This window comes from Excalfactoria chinensis, chromosome 16 (assembly GCF_039878825.1).
Source record: "Excalfactoria chinensis isolate bCotChi1 chromosome 16, bCotChi1.hap2, whole genome shotgun sequence".
In the NCBI taxonomy this organism is placed as follows: domain Eukaryota; kingdom Metazoa; phylum Chordata; class Aves; order Galliformes; family Phasianidae; genus Excalfactoria; species Excalfactoria chinensis.
The window spans coordinates 10,869,249-10,890,530 of NC_092840.1; the positions used below are offsets into that span (position 1 = coordinate 10,869,249).

Sequence of the window (21,282 nt, forward strand, 5' to 3'; positions counted from 1 at the left end):
TTTAGAAAATTTAATCTTTTATTTTTTTTCCTGCTTAATTGAAAATGGGATTGAATAGATCGAAAGTTGGGGGTGGAATTTGGATTATGCCACTGCCAAAAGTATTGGACGATTTCTTTAAAATAATCTAGAGCTGCTAAGAGTTGCAGATAATGATTTTTAAAGTAAATTACTGGACTTAGCATGAAGTAGTTCAATGTGGAGATCATTATGGAGAATGTAAGTAAATCTTGAAGCTGAAAATTCTTAACAACATAGGAATTGGAAATCTTCATGACCTTCATCACAGTGACAGTTATAACTAGGTTAAAATAAAAGTGTCTGTATTACATGGAGAGGGAGAGTGATTTCAGTAGAACCATCAACCCTAAGATGGAGAAAGGTATAAGCAAAAGAGAAGTTTAAAGAGAAAAAGCTGTGTTTTAAGATTGGGAAAAAGTATGAGTGGTCCCAGCTGCATTGACAAAACAAAAAACAGTTTTGTCTGTAATTCCCTTCCTGTTTAGAAAGACTAGAAATACAGTTGAGAGGGAAAAAGAAGGGGGGGAGGTTTTGTTAAATACAGATTTATTTGCTTAAAGAAGCGGTAGCAGGAAGTATAGGGGCTTTAGGTTGAAGACAAATGGTTGGACTTAGTAAAGGCACTAATTGAGTGTTGTTTTGTAGCCGCTGTAGGGAGAATATTTTAAAAGTAATTGTAGATCTTCTGTCTCTGCAAGATTTGATGCTAGCATTTTGAAGTTTATGTGGTGTTCTTAAAACAGTAAGAGAAATCTGCGTTTTCACTCACACCTGCACTGATTTTTAGTTTTATTTTTTGAATGTGTAACAGCTCAGTTTTTGAGAAAGGAATATTGTAGGAAGAAGCAGTGATAAGTACCAGTGCAGGTAATGACAGCTTCTGTTTGCACACCAGCCACCCGTATTTGAAAATCTTTTTCTTAAAACTAGTGGGATGTGTAGCAGAGTTTGCAAAACTGTGTAAGAATGTGTCTTGGGAATTGCACTCAGAAGGGAAGAAATCCGCATGAGGAACGGCATCAGATCTGAGCAAGCAGGGAATAGTATCAAAAGTATGTGTGTGGCACTTCATAAAATACAGTAGGGCCTCTCTGAGAACTTGATCTTCTGTAGGCAGCAAGACACAATGGAAATTTCAAAGGTAAGTTGGAACAGATATAAAATAATTACATTCAATCTGTAGCCACGCTGAGTCTGATGGAAACTGATTAGTGAGCTGTCATGTTTCTAATGTGATATAACAACCCTGTTGTTGCTTTCCTGTTGGTTAACTAACATCAGAAATAAAGTTTTGTGTGTCAGGACCTGCATGTAGGTCTGCTGTGTGAGCGGTTTTGTGATACTATCCTTTGAGTAGTAAATATATCCTTTGACAAAGTGCAACTTGAATTGCTGCCGTCAAGAGCAATGACATCTTGGATAAACTTGTCAATGTTATGCTTTACTCTGGCTGTGGTGTGGCATTATTTCAAACAAGCTCTTAGGACAAATGCATTATTTCCTTTTTGTAGTAGAACTTGTCAGGAAATTGTAGTGATTTATAATTATTGCAGAGAAATGACAGGTGTCGTGACGGAGGGAAGTATTTTTCTTAATTAGCTTTATTAAAGCGTTTAATTCAGCTGCCAGAAAACGACAGTTGTGGTAACGTTATACTGAATTTGCCCCAGATGCTATTTTTGCATAAAAGTCAAATTATTATACGTAACTTTTTACTCCCTTTTTAAAAAATAATCTGAGTGCTCAGGTGCAGGTACCTCTTGGAATAGAGCTGCAGGTCGTAGTAGCTCAGCAAATTATCATGTGTCAACAGTGCACAGTAGCTAAGTGACAAAGAATGTTTGAAATATATGGTGTATTTATTGGATTTCATTAAAGTAGCTGAAGGTTGTATCTAAGAATAAATGCTTTTTCCCCTTACTCAACAGCAAATGGCAACTTTAGTAACTGAGCACATGGAATCTTATGGCACAAAATTTTTAAAGAAATGTGTCCCAACGAAAGTTGAAAAATTGGAAAGCAGCAGGTTACAAGTCACCTGGAAAAATACTGACCTGGGCACAGAAGGAACGGATTCCTTTGACACAGTGATGTGGGCAGTAGGTAAACTTGATCATCTTTCTTTATAATGCTTTCCTTTCTGAAAAGGAAACTCCTTCGTGTTCCGTGGGGCCAAACCTCATTTTAAGTTTAGCATCCTAATGGCTGCAATGTTTGTTCCTGTTTGCTTCTTCAAGCTGCTTGTTTCTTGCTGTTAGGAGGCGACTCTCAATTCCTGTGTTAGTTCTGATGGATTTGCAAGCCCATTGGAATAGGATAGCTCTTGTTTTCTCTTATGTGGCAGTCTGAATATCTGAGGTACTGGATACATAATGAATGGCAGAAGGTAGTAGCAGTATTTAGTAAGCAGATATCTGGTGAACATAACGAATAAGCTTAAACTTGTTGCGCAAAGAATCTGCTTTCATGCAGAACGATCTGTTTTACTAGCAGCTTTAAGAACTCCTTTTGAACTGTTATGTTTTTATGTTTTTATTCTTATAAAAGAAGGGAAAGTGTTACTTCTTCGCTTGTTGAACAGATTAAATTAAGTTAGTGAGGTCACAGAATAGATCGATGTATAGAGTTTTGTGTTTTGCCCAGTGGACTCAATCTACTGTCCTGTTGTCCCTTTCCCCTGGTGACGTCTGCTTCATATCTTCCTAATGCTCCAAAGAGAGAGCAGGTTGTGACTTATGGCCAACATCTTCTTTGTATTACTTTGATTACTATCTTCCTAGAAGTGTAATGGGCTTGTGGAAAATACAGAAACAGGATTTGATAGTGGGTTATATCCAGCAGAACCAAAGACGCTCCCACTTTCTGAGAGCAGAAACCATCATGCTGTCTGGAACAGTAACAATCCAGAATGCTGGAGTATAATAGTATTTCTAAGGTGAAATGAAGCCATTTTTAGCCTTTCTTCTTCTTTTCTGTTTTCTTCCCACTCCCCCAAGCCTGTTTCTACATGCTGTCTCTGTTGTTTTTTCTCAGCTTTCTGGTAAAACCACACTTGTGCAGAGTCGCACCTGTGACATTTCAAGTCAATTTATTTTCTTTTGTCAAAGATGTAAAAATGAGCTGTTAAGTTGAAAAAATACCATAAAAATCTTGGTTTAATACTAATTATAATGAAGTTGTGTACTATGCTATTCAAACTCTAGTTGTAACATGGCTTGCTATTTTAATACAAAAGAGCTGTATTTGTTGCAGTTTCTGACAGAGATTTGAGTTATGATCCCTATGTGGAGACTGAAAAATGAACTGTTTGGGGGTTTTGTGGTTCTTTTGGTGTCTTTGTGGGTTTGGGCTTTCTTTTTCTTTCTCTTTTTTTGTTGTTGTTGTTTGTTTAAGTGTTCCAGTTGGCACTCCACACTTAAGGATTAAAAACATTAACAGTTAAAACTGTTTAATTGATGTGCAGTCAGTATGATTCATTGTTTTTCTCTGTATCAACACACCCACACCAGGTGTCTCAGATAATAGACTGGGAAACTTGGTGGTGTTGAGGATTTCCTGTCTGCAGATGTGCCAGTTACAATACTGATTGAAGAAAGTCAGCTTGTAGAGTTAATTCAAAAGCAGCCACTGTGGTTAACTAATTGTAGCCTGAATTATCGTACATCTTTCCTTGATTTTTGTGAATGTACTTGGATTATTATAATTGATAGGATTCCATGAATGGTGTTAAATTTTTTTGCTGACTGTGGGATAATTCAAGTTTGGTAAGATACAGATCCAATGGCTTAAAGTGTAACCTTGGTGGAGGGAGCAGAAAAATTACATTGTTGTTTCTATGAAGAGTTTTGTTTCTATTTTATTGGAATGTTTAATTTCCTACTAGTATGAATAAGCCATTAAAAGCAGACTTGACTTAACTTTTATAGCAGATTTTTGAGCAAGTCCAAATGTTTCAGGGAAGTAATATTTTGATAGATTTTTAATGTAACTTAAAGATTTCAGTCCAAAGCCTTATGGGTTACTACTACAAGCTTGTGTTACTTTGCCCAGTGACTGTACTCAGCTGGGAAGCAGGTCACTGAAAACAGCTCTTGCTTGGCTTTTATTACATTCTGTCTGTTTAGTAACAGTGTCCTTCTGTTTTTCACTGGTGTTCTGTCAGCTGCTTTTGTGAGAATTCTCCTGAGATAAGCTCCTGAAATATTGTTTCTGTATTGAAATATATATATATACATATATAAGCTTTTAATATGATATAAAATTACATCCGCTCATAAGGACACCAGAAAACCTTTTTATGATAAGTGCCTAATGTACCTGAGCTACAAAACAACAGTAAGTTTGTGCTTGTGCAGATGGAACACAGGGTATTTGTCCAAAGAAAGGGGTGAAGATTGACACATTTAATAAAAGATGCAAGCGCTGATCTGCAAGGCAAAGCTGCAGGAGATGAAGCTCTGTGCAGTGCACTTGTTTAAGCTGTAGGAGGAATGAAACCTGCGTACTGAGTTCTGCAGCTGCAACACAGCTAATATATAACAGGAAAGGACAAGTTGTATTTCCATTTTAATTTGCAGTTGATGGCAAAACATTACTGCTGTAACTGGCATTTGTCCAGATGATTCATAAAGTCCTCGGAAAAGATATTGAATTACTGTGTATCTGATGGGAATCTTACTCTGTGGAGGAGCAGCTCTGAATTGATAATTAAACTAAGCAGGTGTTTATAAAATGTCCTGGAGTTAGTTCAACAGAGAAAGTGGGATAGTGCACTAATAATTTGTTATTAGAAGAAATGATGGCCAAAGCAGCTCCGAAGTCTAGCTTTACAAAAGAAAAATGTCTCATTGGTGAGAGCAGTGGAACAACCGTTCTCAAGTGCCTTTGCCTTCATAGGCTTGTTTAGAGGAAAGCTGCTGTGCCTTTGAAATAATATTGTCTGTTCTATAAAAGCAAGTTATGCTTTTAGCTCAGTGTGAACAGGGATGTGGTGTTACACATCGCGCTATGAATGAAGCATATTGCCCTTTGTGTAATACTGGATGCTTGACAGATTTATTTTGTAGCACAGTAAAATAAGATCGTTGCCGTTGAATATCAAGAAAGGGTTAAGCATGTGTGTATATATGTGCATATTTTTGTCAATAAATATATAGGGTTTTTTTTCAACTTTTATAACCAAATCTGTCTGGATTAACTGGAAACAGAAATGTTTGGAGATTTTCTTTGAGAAGTACCATATGGAGAAATATTGTGATCTCAAGTGCGTACACCTCAGGCAGCCCCAGCAGAAAGAGGAGGGGCTTTAGGTTCCTCTTGCCATCCACACTTTTGAACTGTTCATTGAAAAATAACACACTTCAGTTGATCTCAGAAAACTGTTGGTGTGAATGTGGTGTGCTTGGCCAGGGCTTTGGGTCTCTGTTCTGAACTCCGTGTGTCCCTCTCATTCATTTTAGTCCACAACAGTCTTAAGAGATATATGATTTCTTCATTCATTATGAAAACAGTCACTCTTATTACATCAGTCAGTGCTTTTAGGTTTTTTTCTCCCAGCGTGTAGTTTTTTTTGACGTTCAGTCAGACCTGCTTCTACAAGGCTATTGTCAATGTGCTGATTATATGTTTGCATTAAAAGGGATGCAGATGTACATTTTGCTTAACTCACCCATAAACTTTGAATGTAACTCTGTATTTTATGCTGCTTATTTTATCAGCTTGTAACTACAAAATTAACTGCTTCTTATTGGGGAAAAATTATGTCGTAGCCTATACCCCTAAGTTGTGTGTTAGAGAGCATTTAGAATTTGAACTGTGAGATGGTAGTGGATTCGACAGGTGATGGCTGGGCCTGGATGGTGATATAAAGAAAAAAAAAAATGGCAGAAAATGCTCCAGAGTGATTTTGTATAACCAATATAATTAGTGTAATGACTTCTGCAGAATATGGGTTCTGTTCACCCATAAGTGTGTAGGAGATTGAAGCTGATGACCTCGCTTGGCAGTGGATGGTGGGTTCTGGTTTTTGATGCTGCAGCAGCAGCCTTGAAGGATGCAGAATGCCCTTGGTTTCAGCAAGCTCAATGTGGGAGAACTGATGTGAAGGTGAACTATACTTTCTGTATAAGGAAGTGTTTCCAGCACACTTAACCTTGCACAAGACCTTGAGGACTGTAAGGGAAACTGTTGATCACAGCCTGAACCTCTGATTAACCATCTGAGGCAATTGACGAGTCAGCTGTGGGAGCACAGGTGAAGGTAATTCAGCTGTGCTCCCAGAAGGGATGGAGCTTGGCTCCACCTCTCCTAAATCCCATTTGAGGGCTGACCACCACTAAGGTAGCATCTCTTTCTGGAGATTGCTCCTTTGTGAAGTGTTTGTGGTGAGCCTCAACGCTGGCAAGCATCCATCTCAACTGAAAGCCTCAGCACTGGTGAGTCTTTCCTTAGATACTCTCTGGCTATCTATTTACTCTATAATTACAACTTGTATTATTCCAACTATACAAAGCAATTAACAATTGTTAGAAGGCAGCCCTGTGCTGTAAGGCTTACCTTGGTGATGTAGCATTTGGAGCAGCTTTCTTTTGCTGCGGTTCAGGTAGGACCAAAGTGGCACATCCTTGGCCTTTTGTTGCCAGGTGCAAGTAAGTTTGGATGTACGCTGGATGGTGATGCCCCGGCAGTAACTTGTTGTGCTGTGGCTGCCAGAGACTTTCTCGTCTGTGTAATCAGCGTTACTAGTCAGTGCTTTTAGAATTGGTACAGCAAGACAGACTAAGAAGAACAGACAAAGAATCTCACTGTCCCGGCACTAAGAAGTGCTTGGGCTTTTTGTTGCCAAATTGTATCAGGCTTGCTGAAAATCTGTCACTAGTGGATAAAATGTCCAAAAATGTCCTTGTCACATTGCTGTACTCTACTGTCAATGTAATATCATCTCTGAACTTTTAAAATCCTAATTGATATTCCTGTAGCCAGTATTTTATTGTAATCTGAATATAGTTTATGCTTCGTTGGTCTGTATTAGTCATTACCATGGCTGTGGTCTATATATATTTTTAATACCTACAGTTTTAGGAAGGGCTTCAGAGGAGGAGATAGCAGAGGTCTCTCTGAAGTGAATACCAAGACTGGGAACACAGATGAGATTTTCACTGAGGTAAAACCAAGGCTGGATTTGGTAGAGTTATGAAATGATGTGTAAAAATACAAATATATAGATAAAAAGTGGAGAAGACCTGGGCTTCGGTTTTATGCCAGGAAATCCATCCTGCCACACTGCAATATCCTGACAGCGGCCAGCTGTAGTATTGTGCCTGACATGAAGGTGATTGGTTGGCTCTATTTGGAATTTTTCAAATGCTAGGGGCGAAGTGACATTCCAATTTCTGCGATTAAGAAACTGCAAAAGACCTATTATGGAACTTCAGAGTTGCTGTCAGCTGCACCTTTATCACCCTGGGAAATCTTAGTGTGTGCAAGAGTATGCTGTCACTCAATTACTGCTGATACTTGACTAAGGTTTTTGCTCAGTTTAGCTGATTCAGACTCTACCACTGTGGATCCTGCACCTGGAGGTTGCAGCAGACTGGCATTGCCTTCAGCTTTTTTGGTGTTCAGGTGCAATTAAAAAATAAACATATCAAAAGGTTGATGGTGAATGAGGGCAAACTCTTATTACTGGGATGTGTGTGATTTTCACAGCAGTGTGGTTGCTGTATGGGTCTAGTAAAGATGAGATTATGATGTGATATTGAAAGTGCAGGAGGTGAATAACCTTCTTCAAAGGTCGGAGTTGAATTTACATCATTATTCCTTTCTCCCAGATGTCTGTCATAAAACTTGCAGTTTTGAATGAAATATAAAGCTAAATGTATGTCTTGCACAATCATACACTCCTTATTCCGGAGTTTCAGGACTGTGAGCATCTTCAAACAAAAACTCTGCAAGCTGGATTAAAAACACAAAAGCCATCTCTAATGCCCTGTGGATTTTAGGAATAAAGCTACATTAGGCTTTCTTGAAGCTATGAGTATACAAGTAAGTGTAGGAGTTACAGGTGTGAAGCAAATCTTTTCATCCAATATTACTGAAGAGTGGTGAGAACTGATTCTGTAATATGACTTAGCTGAATGTTTGGAAATTTCTGAATTTCCTGAATTTGGTGTGGAAACTTACCAAGCCACTTCAGCTAGTCATGAAGCTAGAGCAGTGGGTTTGAGGTGCAGCAAGATCTGTATGTGTAATGTTGTTCCATGGAGGTGATCCAGCATGGGGCCAATAAAGGCTTGGTTTAGTTTTTAATATTCTATTATTACTTTCAGAAATAATAGTTAGGCAGTCAAGTTCAGAGAGAAATTTTGCTGTACCCACTGTAACTCTTGGCTGTCAATACCAATCTGTGCACGTGTTAAAATAGATTGGAATTGAAAGGTTAAGTGTTATCCTGCAGGTCTGATAAACTCGGCTGTTGTTGTCACAAGTCTTTGAATGACTTTATTGACAGTTTTTCTTTTTTTTCCCTTTTTCAGTGCTTGCCATTGCGTGCTAAGAGTTCTCTTGGCTCTGCCTGGCAGGAAAAAGGGGAAACTAGAAAACCCCATTAGCTGTCCATTTGCAGAATATCCAGGCTTTACTCTCAATTCACAGAGAAATACAACGGTAGGAAGTTGTTTCACATCCGAGCCAAGATAAGGTCCTGGAGGTTTATTATTTTTGTTGCCTGATAACATCAGGACTGGGGAGCAGGGGGCAGAGAAGGAACAGCAGATCAACATCCCATGGGGACAACAGGAGGGAAGACAGACAGATAGCCAAGTGCCGACAGCTTCAGTCAGTGCTCCCAGAGGAAGTGTTGGTTTCACCAGATGAAATTAATACACAGAAGTCTTTACAGAGGCATTCAGATGTGACATTGTTTGGGGGGCTTGGCTATGTGACAGATGTATAAAGCAGTGAATCATATGTTTACATATAATTAGGTCTGTATTGACAAGCCAGGTTTTCCTTTTGTTTAATAATTTCCTACATTAACATCAAAGAGCTTGTTTTTATAATGAAAACACATTTCCCTTTTTGTTTTGCTTTGCTATGGCTCTATATTAACTTCAAACGCAAAATCGTGACTCACACAGGAGAGAGATATATGTAGATATGTCCACATCCATTTATAGCCTCTAAAAATGTATGCAATGTTATAACACTTCCTTCATTTGGATATAATCAAGTAATCTCTTCTGTACATTACTGCGTGCCCCTAACAACTTTTGAGTTGAGTACCTGGTAATTTCACTACGCTTATTAACCTTGAAATACGTTTGAAAAACCTATTCAGTTTTAAGATTCCATTTCTGGATCAGGAATTGCTTTGCTAGATACTCTGTATGCAGCTCAGTAGAGCTTGAATCAAGACATTGGTAGTAACTTAGGGCAGAAAATACTACAAAAATGCTTTTAAAGATGTATTGCTTGAAAAGTGTAAGGGCTGCTCTAAAAGTGATGCAACCTATTTTATGTTGGCCTGTGACATCAGAGGTGGCTGTTGGTGGTACAGCAGCAGAGGTTGAACCTTCCCACCAATATCCTGTTATGTTTTGTTGCCGTGTGACAGGTGGCAGCAGAGGAGCACTGACAGAATGGTGTCTGATATGGGTGTGTGGATGGAGTGAAGGTGCGGAACTGAATTCCTCCATGTGGGAAGAAATCTGCACTTCCACCATTGCAGATGCTTAAGTGCTGCCTGCAGCTCTTGTTCACTGCTAGTAGAAAGGCATTGCTAATGGTGGTGACTGTGTTGAAAAGTGAGCTTCTGTAGCTGCCTATTTTCTTACTGAATTTTGCTCTTTGTATCTGTTGTAGTTTATGTGGAAATAAATAGAAGGCATTACTTTTGGAGTGACCTCCATAATTCGGAGAGAGAAGAATCATATGGAAGAGATATAATTTAAAATCTTGGGAAGAGGAAACTAATAAAATCTAGGCTCGGTATAATTTGCCTCCTTTGTTTTTAATCCTTTTGAAACAATAGATTTAAATTCTACAGGATGGTTTTACAGTTTGTGCTCAGCACAAAGAGGTTGAGAACAGAGTTGATAAACTTTGTTGTCCAGGCTGAGGGAACAAAAAAAAAAGTTTAAAGTATTTTTAGAAGAGGAATATTTGTTAGGAGTGAATCCCCAAGCATGCACAGCAGGCTGTTTGTTAGTACTGAGTGCCGTTCAGTTACTGTTTGCTGGAAACTTTCAGTGCAGAAGTTGCATCTTTATTACATGTATCTGTTTGCTCTACGTTAGTAAGCTACATTTAGGATGCTCAATCAATTTTAAACCATTTGACTTCAGCTTTTCTTGCAGTGGATGATGTTCTGCCTATTTCTGAAGGATAACTTTATTTGAAAAAGTCTGAATCAAGGCAGTAGCAACAGGGCTGCTTTCACAAAGAAATTCATAGCTGTATTTTTTTCTTTAGGCCGCGTCCCTGACACTGAAACTCTCAATTTGGAGGCTGTTGGAGTGAAAACTAATTCTGAAACTGGAAAGATCATTGTTGATGCCAACGAAGCTACTTCTGTTCCTCACATTTATGCAATTGGAGACATAACAGAGGTACTGAGTCTACATAAACTGAGTTACAATAACAGGAAGCCTGCTTTGTTCCTGACTAATAACTTGTCCCCAGATGTCGTCATGCTCTAGCTTATATCTTAGTGTTTTGCTCTTTTTCATTCTGTGCAGCTGTACTGTTCATGCTTGCCACCTGGTTGAGTAATTTCCTTCACATGGATCTCGTGAAGTGTCTCAGCATTGGTGATTATTACTGATGTTTATCAGAGAATGTGTCACTGGTCAGAGGCTAATAATAATGTCTTTATCACTTTAATTATCTTTCTAATAACGTTTATATCACTTCAGATGTATGACTTCATGCTCTTCTGTAGTATAATTTGAGATCTCTCTTAAACGTTTCTCATTCTGCCATGTATAAGCCCTGCAGATACTTCTGAGTTTTTGAAGAGGTGAAGCAGGTCTTGGAATAGTGTTCCCAGCTGTGACTGGACACTGTCAACAGTCAGACACTGAAATACATCTGTTGGTCGTTCCTGACTTCTTTCTCTATGTGCAGACATGCATTTCTTCCCATCTATCTCCATCTTCATGCAAATGACTCACCACTTCCTCTTAAGTTGTGTGAAACTCTTCTTTCCTGCTCAACTATTTCTCCTTTTTTTTTTTTCTTTTCCTTTTTCTCCTATTCCAACAGAGGTTCCCTGCCCCGCTGGTTGCTTCATGCTCTGGGATGTTTTCTGATGTCCTATTTCTACTCACGGCAACCACCAGTCTCTGCATCTCCTTGATGCAGGTCTTCATTAGGCCTCCTGCTTTCTAACCTGTTCTTTTTGATGTTGTCCAAGAAGCAGTTCTTAGAAGCAGTGCTGGCAAGGCTTTGGATTCTGTCGCTCATTTTTGCAGCCGGCCTGACATGTTATTTTAGGCAAGTCATTTCCTTTTGGGCGCTTTTTGTCTTCTGCCCTTTGAGGATTTAGTTAAGCAAGAAATAGAAAGTTGGAGGCAGGATGCTCTCATCTTTCCTACTGTGGATCTATAAAATCAGGTCTTCATGTATTTGTCATTTTCATTTTGTTGTTAAAACTTGGATTTCCTTTTCCTGTTTTTGTCCTAATTAGTGCAGATCTTTGAATGCAAGTTGTGTAATATGCACTTCTGAATGCATTAAGAACAGCAACACAGTTTTGTACTGTGCCCATTGTACAGATGGGAAGCAATGGATAATGAAATCAGTTTTCTGTAGAAAATCATCTTAAGCTTGTATCTAACTATGGACTAAATATAGGAAATCAAAGAAATTGCAGTCTTACATTCATTGAATTTAGAGATAGGAATTCCTATCTGGTGCCATTTCAATGTGAGCCATGTAATTTCACTCACTGAACAATGCAGTTCTTTTGTTTGAATATACAAATATTCTTTTTGGTTTCTTTCTCTTTTTCCCTTCTTTTTTAAGCATAGTGAATTTAGATAATAAATATAATTGGCACGAGAATCATCAGTGGAACAAAGTTTGCAGTGCTGGTGCACAGCTTGGCAGGACACACTTGGTTCTCCTTAATAAAGACAAAGCTGCAGAGATTGGTGTGTGATACTGTCTGGGTGAGGCTTTTCAAGGGGCGGAAAGGGGAAGCTCCTACCTTGTGAATGAATACCAACGACCCCTGATATATTTTATGAAAATAGGGTTTTGTCTCTGTTGTCCCTGGTCAGGATTTCTCTTTGTTTTTCTCTCTACCTGTCAGATTTTCTTTGCTACCCTGATGTGTTATTGCTTATGTTTTTATGAGTAGTTCTCGGCCCCTCCTCCCTCACCCTGTTCTGGGCCACCCTGAATAGGTACTAACTTGCTACCAAATAATAAGATCTGTTTTTAAGTTCAGTACACCGATTGGAGGGGCAGCGTGATGGGAAACGTGGAGCTTCCTGATATGGTCAGAGTGATTGTTTTCATTTGGGAATCATACCCATCTGGCATAAATGGGAAACTATGTGTGCAGGGGTGTCCTGTTGCACCCTTGTCTGACAAACAGAATCCTAATGTTGTGCAAGCTGTTCATTTGGAGAAAGGGAGGAAAAGTCCAGAGATTGGTCAGTTTGTCCATCATTTAAAAAAGCTTTTCAAAACGAGGCTTTCAGCTGATAGGTAAAACTGCACTTAAGTATTTTTATTTCCAGTAAAATAAAATCAGGATGAAGATTACCAGGCTGGAATTTTAATTTGAACTTTTTTCTCGGTGCTGAATTAAGCCCTGTCTGTTAATATCCATCCTCCAGTGGTATTCTTGTTGAAAAGCATGACACACGGTACAAAGAAATTCTCTTAGTAGATTTGTCGTATATATGCTCCAGTATACATCTGTTGTATTTCAAAGGGTGTTATAACAAGGATGTGTAGAGAAGATCTACAGTATGTTGCTTTGAATAGAAGTTAGACTGAAAAAAAAAGAACCATGTTAGAACAAATGTACAGTACTTCAAAGCTTTCTAAACTCTCTTAGGAGCCATCTCGTTTAAATGTATAATACACTGGAGGATTCTTATGAACAACTTGTATCCATAATAATCACCAGGGTAGTTCTACACATGACTGCAAAGTGAACGTTCATTTCAAATATTTACCAGGGAAGGTCTTTAAGCTATTGTTTATGAGAAATAGGGCTTTATCTTCATGGATGTTTTAGTAATTAGTTGGGTTTTATGGAATGCATAGCAGCGCTTTCACAATTTTATCTTTAGTTCCAATCTTCTATTCTTTTCTGGAATGCCAAAACAACATCTGTATTTCCTGCTACAGAAATGATTGGCAGCCATGTTTCAGGCAAATGTGTGTAAGAAAAAACAAATGGCAAATTTCATCTGGTAAATGACATTTACAGCCCTGAAAGTCAAAATGCTGGCTTTGAAAAAACACAACTTGATGGATCTTGAGGGGGAAAAAAGGAATATTCTTTTGGTTTTGTGATTTGTCCTGGGCTATGGGGGAAAATCGGTTTGTTTTTGTAAATGAAACAGTAGTATCTGATAACAGGTTAGACAGTGTTGTTTCATTTTCTTTTTTTGCAATGGAAGTTCAACGAAGAGGATATTGGTATAGAGAAAAACATAAATATTTATTAATGTGCAGATAATTGATGTGGTGTGCGTAATGAGGTAGCAACATACAGAAAAGATGCTGAAAAAGAGGATGAATTCCAGTAAATGAAATGGATGGTTCATGTGTGAATATCCTCTGCTTTCCAGGGATGACAAAAGATGTTAGGTTTTTTTTAAAATATACCGACTGAGTTTGTTCCCCCACCAAGACAGATACTAAGTGCAGCATCTTAAAAACGTGTTGGGACAGAAATTATTCCTGCCTTATCCGTTTGGAGCACAAGCTGCAGGACTGGAATTCCAAAGATTTGGCCTTCCTCTGCCCATTGTCCCAGGAGAAGTCCTTGGATGCCACTTCTCTCTTAGTTAAAACAAGGCTTTGTTGCTCTTTTTCTCAGGGCCGGCCTGAACTGACACCCACAGCAATAGCTGCAGGGAAACTGCTGGCTCGGCGTCTTTTTGGCCACTCTTCAGAGCTGATGGACTACAACAATGTGAGTTGTCATTTCTTCTTTTGGTAATAAAACCAAATATTTCTCTATTTAGAAAAAAGAAAAGAATATTTAAATAAATCGTGTTTTTCTATTTGGAGTCTAGTTTTAATAGAATCCTAAGCAGATATGTATGCCATTCTCCCCTGAAGTCACATCTAGCCTACAGCTGCTTCCTGTGCTTCACAGTAATGCTTTCTGTTTCCCTACAAGCAGGTACCTACCACAGTTTTCACTCCCTTGGAGTATGGTTGTGTTGGACTGTCAGAAGAAAAGGCCATGCAGTGTTACGGATCAGATAATGTTGAGGTATGAAAACATTTTATTTATGGTTGGTATCAGAGTTGACTGTGGTATTGGACTGACATTTGTGGTCCCCAGAATACTGTATTTGCAGCTAGGAAAGAGTTCTGAGAAGAGCTCAGACTTCAAAAATATTGCAGCATGTAATGATGGAAACTATTACCTTGTGGGCTTAAAACTATTAATAGTCTGACAGCTTCAAACTAGCTGCCATTTTAATAAATTATATTGCACAACAATATATATTATGTGCAGTTTTGCTCCCTTTAGTTGTCAGAATTACTGGTCAGGTTCTTTCATCTAGATTTTTTGGATGTCCTTGGAAATATTCACATAAGCTATTCAGTGTTTTCTTTTGGCTGAAATAACTTGATCTGGTATGCCTGGGCACTGCTTGTTGAAGAAGAAATGTGTTATATATTCACAACATTCTGATAGAAGGGATGACATTAAGGTACTTATGATGAAGAAATTCATAATCAATAATCAGCCAAAATTCAAACAAGTCACCCCTGTTACTTTTATTCAGTCATCAAAAAGACTGTCAGTATGAGACTTAATAAACTATGGAAATAAAAAGTGCGGTAGTCCCATGTTCAGTCAGTTCAGAATAAACAAGTTACTACTTAAACGGCTGGGAGAACTTTGAAGAAGCAAAACAAATGTCGTTTTGAATTTGTGGCACTGATTTGAGTAACGTGTTCTGTGGGGTTTTTCAGGGTTTTTTTTCCTCCTTAACCATTAGATGAAAGTTTTCTGTTCAAGTGTGTGCTCTGCCTATTTTTGTTCATAGTAATGAACATGAGTGAATTTTTTTTCATAGCATTATATATGTGTAGCAATATTAAAGATTGTTATATAAAAGAGCATTTTTAATATAGTAGTGCATTCTAACTGAAATGTTACTTTTTCCACACCAGGTATACCATGCTTATTATAAACCTCTAGAGTTCACAGTGGCTGAAAGAGATGCAGCTCAGTGCTATATAAAAGTGAGTGTTGTAAGCTTTTAACTTGCTTTTAACGTAACACAAGATACACAATATGACCAACTTTAAGAGGGTGTATTTAGTGGGGAAAGAATAGCCCTGAGGTGGTTGAGATCTTTTCTTGGTGACAGTCTGTTTCTCTGGAGTATCTTTAAAACATTTAATATTCATTACACACCCCACTGTCAGTGATTTCTTTTCGTGATGATAAACATCATGTCCTTAAAGGGGCAAAAAAGTTTTCTATGAGTTCTCTAATAGAACTGAAGTGTGCATTCACTCGGGCCCTCGCATATGCTTAGTTACCTTTTATTGTTGAATGCTTCCAAGACTTGATTCCTGTTTAGGTTATATGGCTCACGTGGTAAATGGACCTTACCAAACAGGCTTCTGTAAGTGTAAGGAATTATGGAGTCACAGAATATACTATAATTGGTAGTGGTCTTTGGAAATACTGCTGATGAGGTGCCAAGAGTACCTGCAAAAACTTGAAGAATTGCTAAGGCGTAACTTCAGTGTCAAAATGTGTCTAGTCAGCAATCGGACTAATGAAGGTCATTCTAAGATGTTATGCAAACAACAAACAAGAAGATATTCAGTGTATCACAGACTGTGGCCAGTGGCTCCCTGAAGTCTGAAAGAAATACACTAATAAAGCTTTGATTCAGGAAAGTGCTCAAGGACAAGCATGAGGTCTATTGAAGTCAGCAAGATTTAAGCAAGTGTGTAAGTTCTTGGCACAGTGGGTTTCGACAGCTGAACTGGGATCTTGGGGCACTGCAGTTTCATTTAATTCAACTTCATGCCTTATCTTTAGATGTTCTAAGAAAAGATTGCTATGTAATGTATTGTTTTCAGATGGTGTGCTTACGAGAGAGAGAGCAACGAATCCTCGGCCTTCATTTCATTGGACCAAATGCTGGGGAAGTTATTCAAGGATTTGCTCTTGGAATCAAGTAAGTACAAAAGAATGTCTCTAGCTTCTAAAGCCTGCTTTTAAAGTTATTGTAAGATTATAAAAGATAGCTGCCTATTTTTGGCAACGCTATAAAGAATCCATGCTTTTTGTTACTTTTATGTAGTATTGCACATATTTTTACTAAAAATACTGCAGTTTTTCATTAAGATATACTGGATTGCGTTATTGTAATACTGGATATAGTTAAGAAACAACTGAAGAAAATATACCGTTGGCTTGATATCATTAAAACAAAAGAAATAATTATGTTACCAATCTTAGTTTTCTCAGAGCGAAGCTGCCTTTGCATTCTGTGCTCAGGATAGGAAATCACTGTATTGTTTTGCAAGTCTTTTTAGAAGGCTGTTTGTGCTTTCCATAGAAAACCTTCTTTCACCTGCCAATCATTTCCTTTCCTAATCTGATGTTTAAATATGCACAGCCATTGCTCCTTAAAAGCTCAGCAAGAACTTGCATGAATTTTAAGCTTCTAGGTATGAACTAAATGCTAGCATTAGGTAAGAAAGTGGTATCTGTAGGATGCTGGGAGAAGGAGCTGTCTGACTATTGTGATATTGAATTTACCCACGTAGGTGAACCTTTTTGTTTGTGTTTATTCAGATTTGAATAGTAGTGCGTTTACCCTTGTAATTCCTTTGTTGTCCCTTCAGAACTGTAAGGAATGATTCTGGGTCCTCTCAGGTTAGATGGGGTGTTTCTGCTGTCTCACTCCTGTAACAGACGCTGCTTTTTCATTTGCTTTTTTTTGCTGCTTGTTCGCGTTGTCAGAAATATTGATTTCTAAACTATTCCATTGCTAAATTGCAGTACTTCAAAGACTTTAAAGTAATTTGTACTGCAAGAAAGGCCCTGCCAGCTAGGGTGCCAATGTATTGCTGCAGATACCGTCACTATTCTTTAGCAGTTTTAGCTTTACTAGCATAAATTAAATGCAGAATGATTAAGAAGGCAGGACCTCAGTATCACATCAGGAGTATCTTGGAAATCACTGATTGCAGTGTATCCTGAGTGCACATTTTCAACATGTGTTTGTAGTCCATTAATTGCCAGTGGTATAGATTCTAGAACTGCATTTTTTAGGATGTTTGTTGTTTTGAAGTTTTATCCAAAATAACCATTGAAAAGCAGCATGTGAAACTGGGGTTCTTTTCTGCCTTGCCTGAAGGAAATAAAAACTTTAGCTGCAGTAAGAGGTTTTCAGCAGGTCAGATCATTGTATTGTTTTCTTTGTATTTCAGAAATCCAGACTTTTCAATGTGCAGCTCCCTCTATAAAAGCTGCTGTTCTCCATTGTCAAATATTAGTTCTTTAGTCCCTCCACAGTTTGATTTTTATAATTGTCTCCAATTGTTTCCACTTAAAGCTCCAATTAACACCTGTGCTCAGCAGTGGTTTTTACTTTGGGTGCTTCTCTGGGTTATGTAGGTGGGGACAGCAGGAGCCTTCTGTAGCTCTTTTTGTTGTGTCTTGTGCAGAGATAGAATGCTGTTCTGTAGAGAATTTGAAACAATTCTTATGTTTAGGCCTATTTCAGCTATTTTTACAGCATGATCTTCCAGGAATTGCAGCTCAAAGGAAAGTGATCGAATCTCAGAATGCTGCTGAACAAGAGATTAAGCTAGTGGGATCTTTTTTCCCTTTCTCTCAAATGATGGAATTTTTTCCCCTATTTATAGCATTGGTGATTTCAGTGCAAGCAGTAGAGTTTGTAAAGAATATTCTTTGTGGAAGAATATGCTGGTATTGCTTCCTTCAGCAGATTCTTGCCTGCAGTCCTAATTAAGATTATCTTCCTCTGTGTGTGTGTGCGTCTGTTTCCATATGGAGTTGCTGCAACACATGTATGTACAGAAAAAGCTGAAGGCTGCAGTTTTCCCCTGTTTGTTTTTTTTTTCCTGTAGGCTCAGTTGTGACTTGAGATAAGTTGCTTAATTCTCTCTGTCTCAGATCTTACAACAATTCTTCTGTGCCTAATAGTGTAGTTAAGCTGGGTGTTTGAATTTTGCTGTGGAAGTGCCTGAGAAATAGTAGACAGTACTGAAAAATAAATGCAGCCTCCTCCACTTGATAAAGTGAATAAGTGCAAGGTTAGTTTGATGTTTTAGGAAATTCTGTCTGCCTTGGGTGAATCACGTATGACTTCCCGGGTCTTTCCTTTTTTCTTTTGGTAGATGTGGTGCTACGTATCCTCAGCTAATGAAGACCATTGGCATTCACCCCACCTGCGCTGAGGAAATTACCAAGTTGCATATTACAAAACGTTCTGGCCTGGATGCAACAGTAACAGGTTGCTGAGGTTAAATACCATCCCTGGAAAGGAGGAAAAAAAGCACAAAATATATCTGAAAAGAAAAGGGGCACGTGGAGTTGAAATAGCTTTAATAGTTTGAGTTCCAGGAACCTTTCTCATTCCCCCCATACTTTTGCAATTCACACTAACAAATCTCTCTCTGTAGCTCTTTTCCTTCCAGGGAGCTGGGGAGTAATTGCTGCTTTATGTGCAAAAATACATAAAAGGTCGCCAACATCTTAAGCTTTCTTAAATAGCTGCCATTTGAGTTTGTGTTGGCAGTGTTGACTGCCCACAGAAGTGTCTCGCACTGTGTTCCTACAGATCTACAGATACCAGGCATCAGGCAGAGCTTTCCTTAGGTTTTGGAGTGGTGCTTTGGTTCATTACCAGTCCCAATACTGGCCATTAAGAGTTTGTGCTTGTAGAGGCAGGTTCCCAGAAGATCCCTAACAATAGCTACGCAGTTACCTCTTTTTTTCTTTTATTGTTTTTGTTTTTGTTGGTTGTTTTTTTTTTTTTAATGTAATATGTAATTATCTGCAAGTTGTTTGGTTTGGTTTGGTTTTTGACTGTTGACCAGAGTAATAATTAACTGGTTGCAAGTTTCTACTAGTTTTTCTTCTGTCCACAAGGGGGAGATGCTGGCTAATTTGTGGCTATGGAGAATCATTAGAAACCTGGTGATTAAACTTCTTTTGCTGAAGAAATAAGTTAAATAAGCGTAAGTAGCCTGACAAAGGCACAACACAAAGCAAATCGAATTGCAAGCCAGGCTGCAGTTGCCAACGTTTTGATACGTGCAGTCACTTCATTTCTTGCAGCCTTTATGGTGGAGTTAATTTGTAGAAAAGGAGGAGATGAACTTCAGGTAAAACAGAACGTGTCCTTTTTGCAGTTAATCTGTGCAAGTGTTCTTGCATGTGTAATTTGATATTTCCATAGCTGCTTTATGCTCCGCTTGTTACACATTTTGGAAGAGTAGTCTGATGATCATGTGTATCTCTTGTTATGCCCTTTCAGATTTGCTGATGTAATTTTTCATCTACCAAACCATAATAATCTTGCACAGAAATACTTTGAGTGGTAACACAGTCAAAATTTTGTATCTGCATGTGAGTGCGTGTATACCTGTATACCTGTGCCTTCAGAAATTGGTTTCCTTTCATACAGGTCCAATGAGAATGATACAGCCAAAAACCCTACCAGTTTTTCCCAGCTATGAAGGTATTTGCAATATTTGCAGTAAATTAGCTTCTTTTTGTTTGTTTGTTTTTAAGATCTCTTAATATTTCAAACCACTGAGATACAGAGCACCTCACCCTGCAGAGATGTTGCTGAGAAACATCCCACCTCTGACTAAACTGTAAGGTGCTGGGTGGATGCAAGATCTCCCAGTGATTACTTATTACAGTTCACTTTGCTCCCATGAGTGAAAGCATCAGTGTTCACTTGTGTGGAAAGGGCTTCTCTCTGTCACAATAATGCATCCAGCAGACTGAATTGTCTGTCTCTACAGAGTGATCAATGGAAAGTTTAGTTAATTTTCAGCCTTACAATGAATGAAATTATTTGGGACAGCCAAGGAAGAGATCTTGAGATGAGGAAATGTGTCCTGAATGTGTTCAGTGTTTGAATCTGACGCCTGTAAGTATCCTTCAAAGAACAGAGGTCTCTTGGTTTTACTGTTGCTATGTGGGCATCATGAAAATGGATCCTGTGTTATGTACTGCAGCCTAGTTCTACTCCACATTTAATGGAAAGCGTTGCCACCTGAAATAGAACTAAATGTTTATTCACACGTACGTAAACCTAATGTCAGAATTGACAGCGAGATAGAATAAGGAGAGTAGTGTGATTTGTGCTTTTTTTCCTGAAAGATCCTTTACGTAACTTTCTGGGATGGTCCTTACAAACTGTTTTGAAAAGCCTGGCTGATGTCAGCTGAGATGGGCTGATGTGTGCCACGAAGCACTGATTATGTGTGAAAGTTAAAATAATCCTAGGCTTTTTTTCTCAGGATGCCAGCTGATGATGGCTTGTTTGTCAAACCACACCGTGGTGCAGACAAGTCTGAGCACTGCTGGGTCCCTCGTGTATTGTCTGATATTTATTGTGTTGTGAGTTAATAAAGAACGTATTTTTTAGTAAGTGTTTCCTTGTTGTTGTTAATTTTGCACATAGCTTCAGCTTATATATGTACTTTTTTTTTTTTTATCTTAATGCTGCTTCTAGTGATAGAATTCTATGTGAAGGAAGCTGTACTCAGAGCGGTTAATAAGGAAATGTTGGTACCTGCCTCCTTCTGATGCATAAACTGAATAGCCATTATTCCAGGCTGGGCGACCTTCTAAACTGTTTTAAATTTGAATTCAAAACAATTCTAGGTGAAGTAAGTATGATTTCAGGTATGCTCTGATGTTAATTACTGCTAGTGAGATCTAACAGGTACGTTCACAGTCCGTGTGTGTTGATGTGCTGCTGAGGACTCAGCCAGATGTAACTCAGAAGTACGGTGCAGAGTATTATGAAGGCCTAAACTATT

The 21,282-nt window shown here is 38.4% G+C and overlaps 1 protein-coding gene across 1 annotated transcript in view; it reads left to right on the plus strand.

The window, feature by feature from the left end:
• The window catches only part of TXNRD2 (thioredoxin reductase 2), a 30,191-nt gene extending 9,172 nt beyond the window's left edge, over window positions 1-21,019 (plus strand). The window contains exons 11-17 of the mRNA XM_072351301.1: window positions 1,950-2,124; window positions 10,492-10,628; window positions 14,084-14,179; window positions 14,393-14,485; window positions 15,400-15,471; window positions 16,327-16,424; window positions 18,619-21,019. Coding sequence (XP_072207402.1) covers window positions 1,950-2,124; window positions 10,492-10,628; window positions 14,084-14,179; window positions 14,393-14,485; window positions 15,400-15,471; window positions 16,327-16,424; window positions 18,619-18,742 — 795 coding nt within the window. The 3' untranslated portion in view covers window positions 18,743-21,019. The remainder of the gene's footprint in view (window positions 1-1,949; window positions 2,125-10,491; window positions 10,629-14,083; window positions 14,180-14,392; window positions 14,486-15,399; window positions 15,472-16,326; window positions 16,425-18,618) is intronic.
• The last annotated feature ends 263 nt before the right edge of the window (window positions 21,020-21,282 follow it).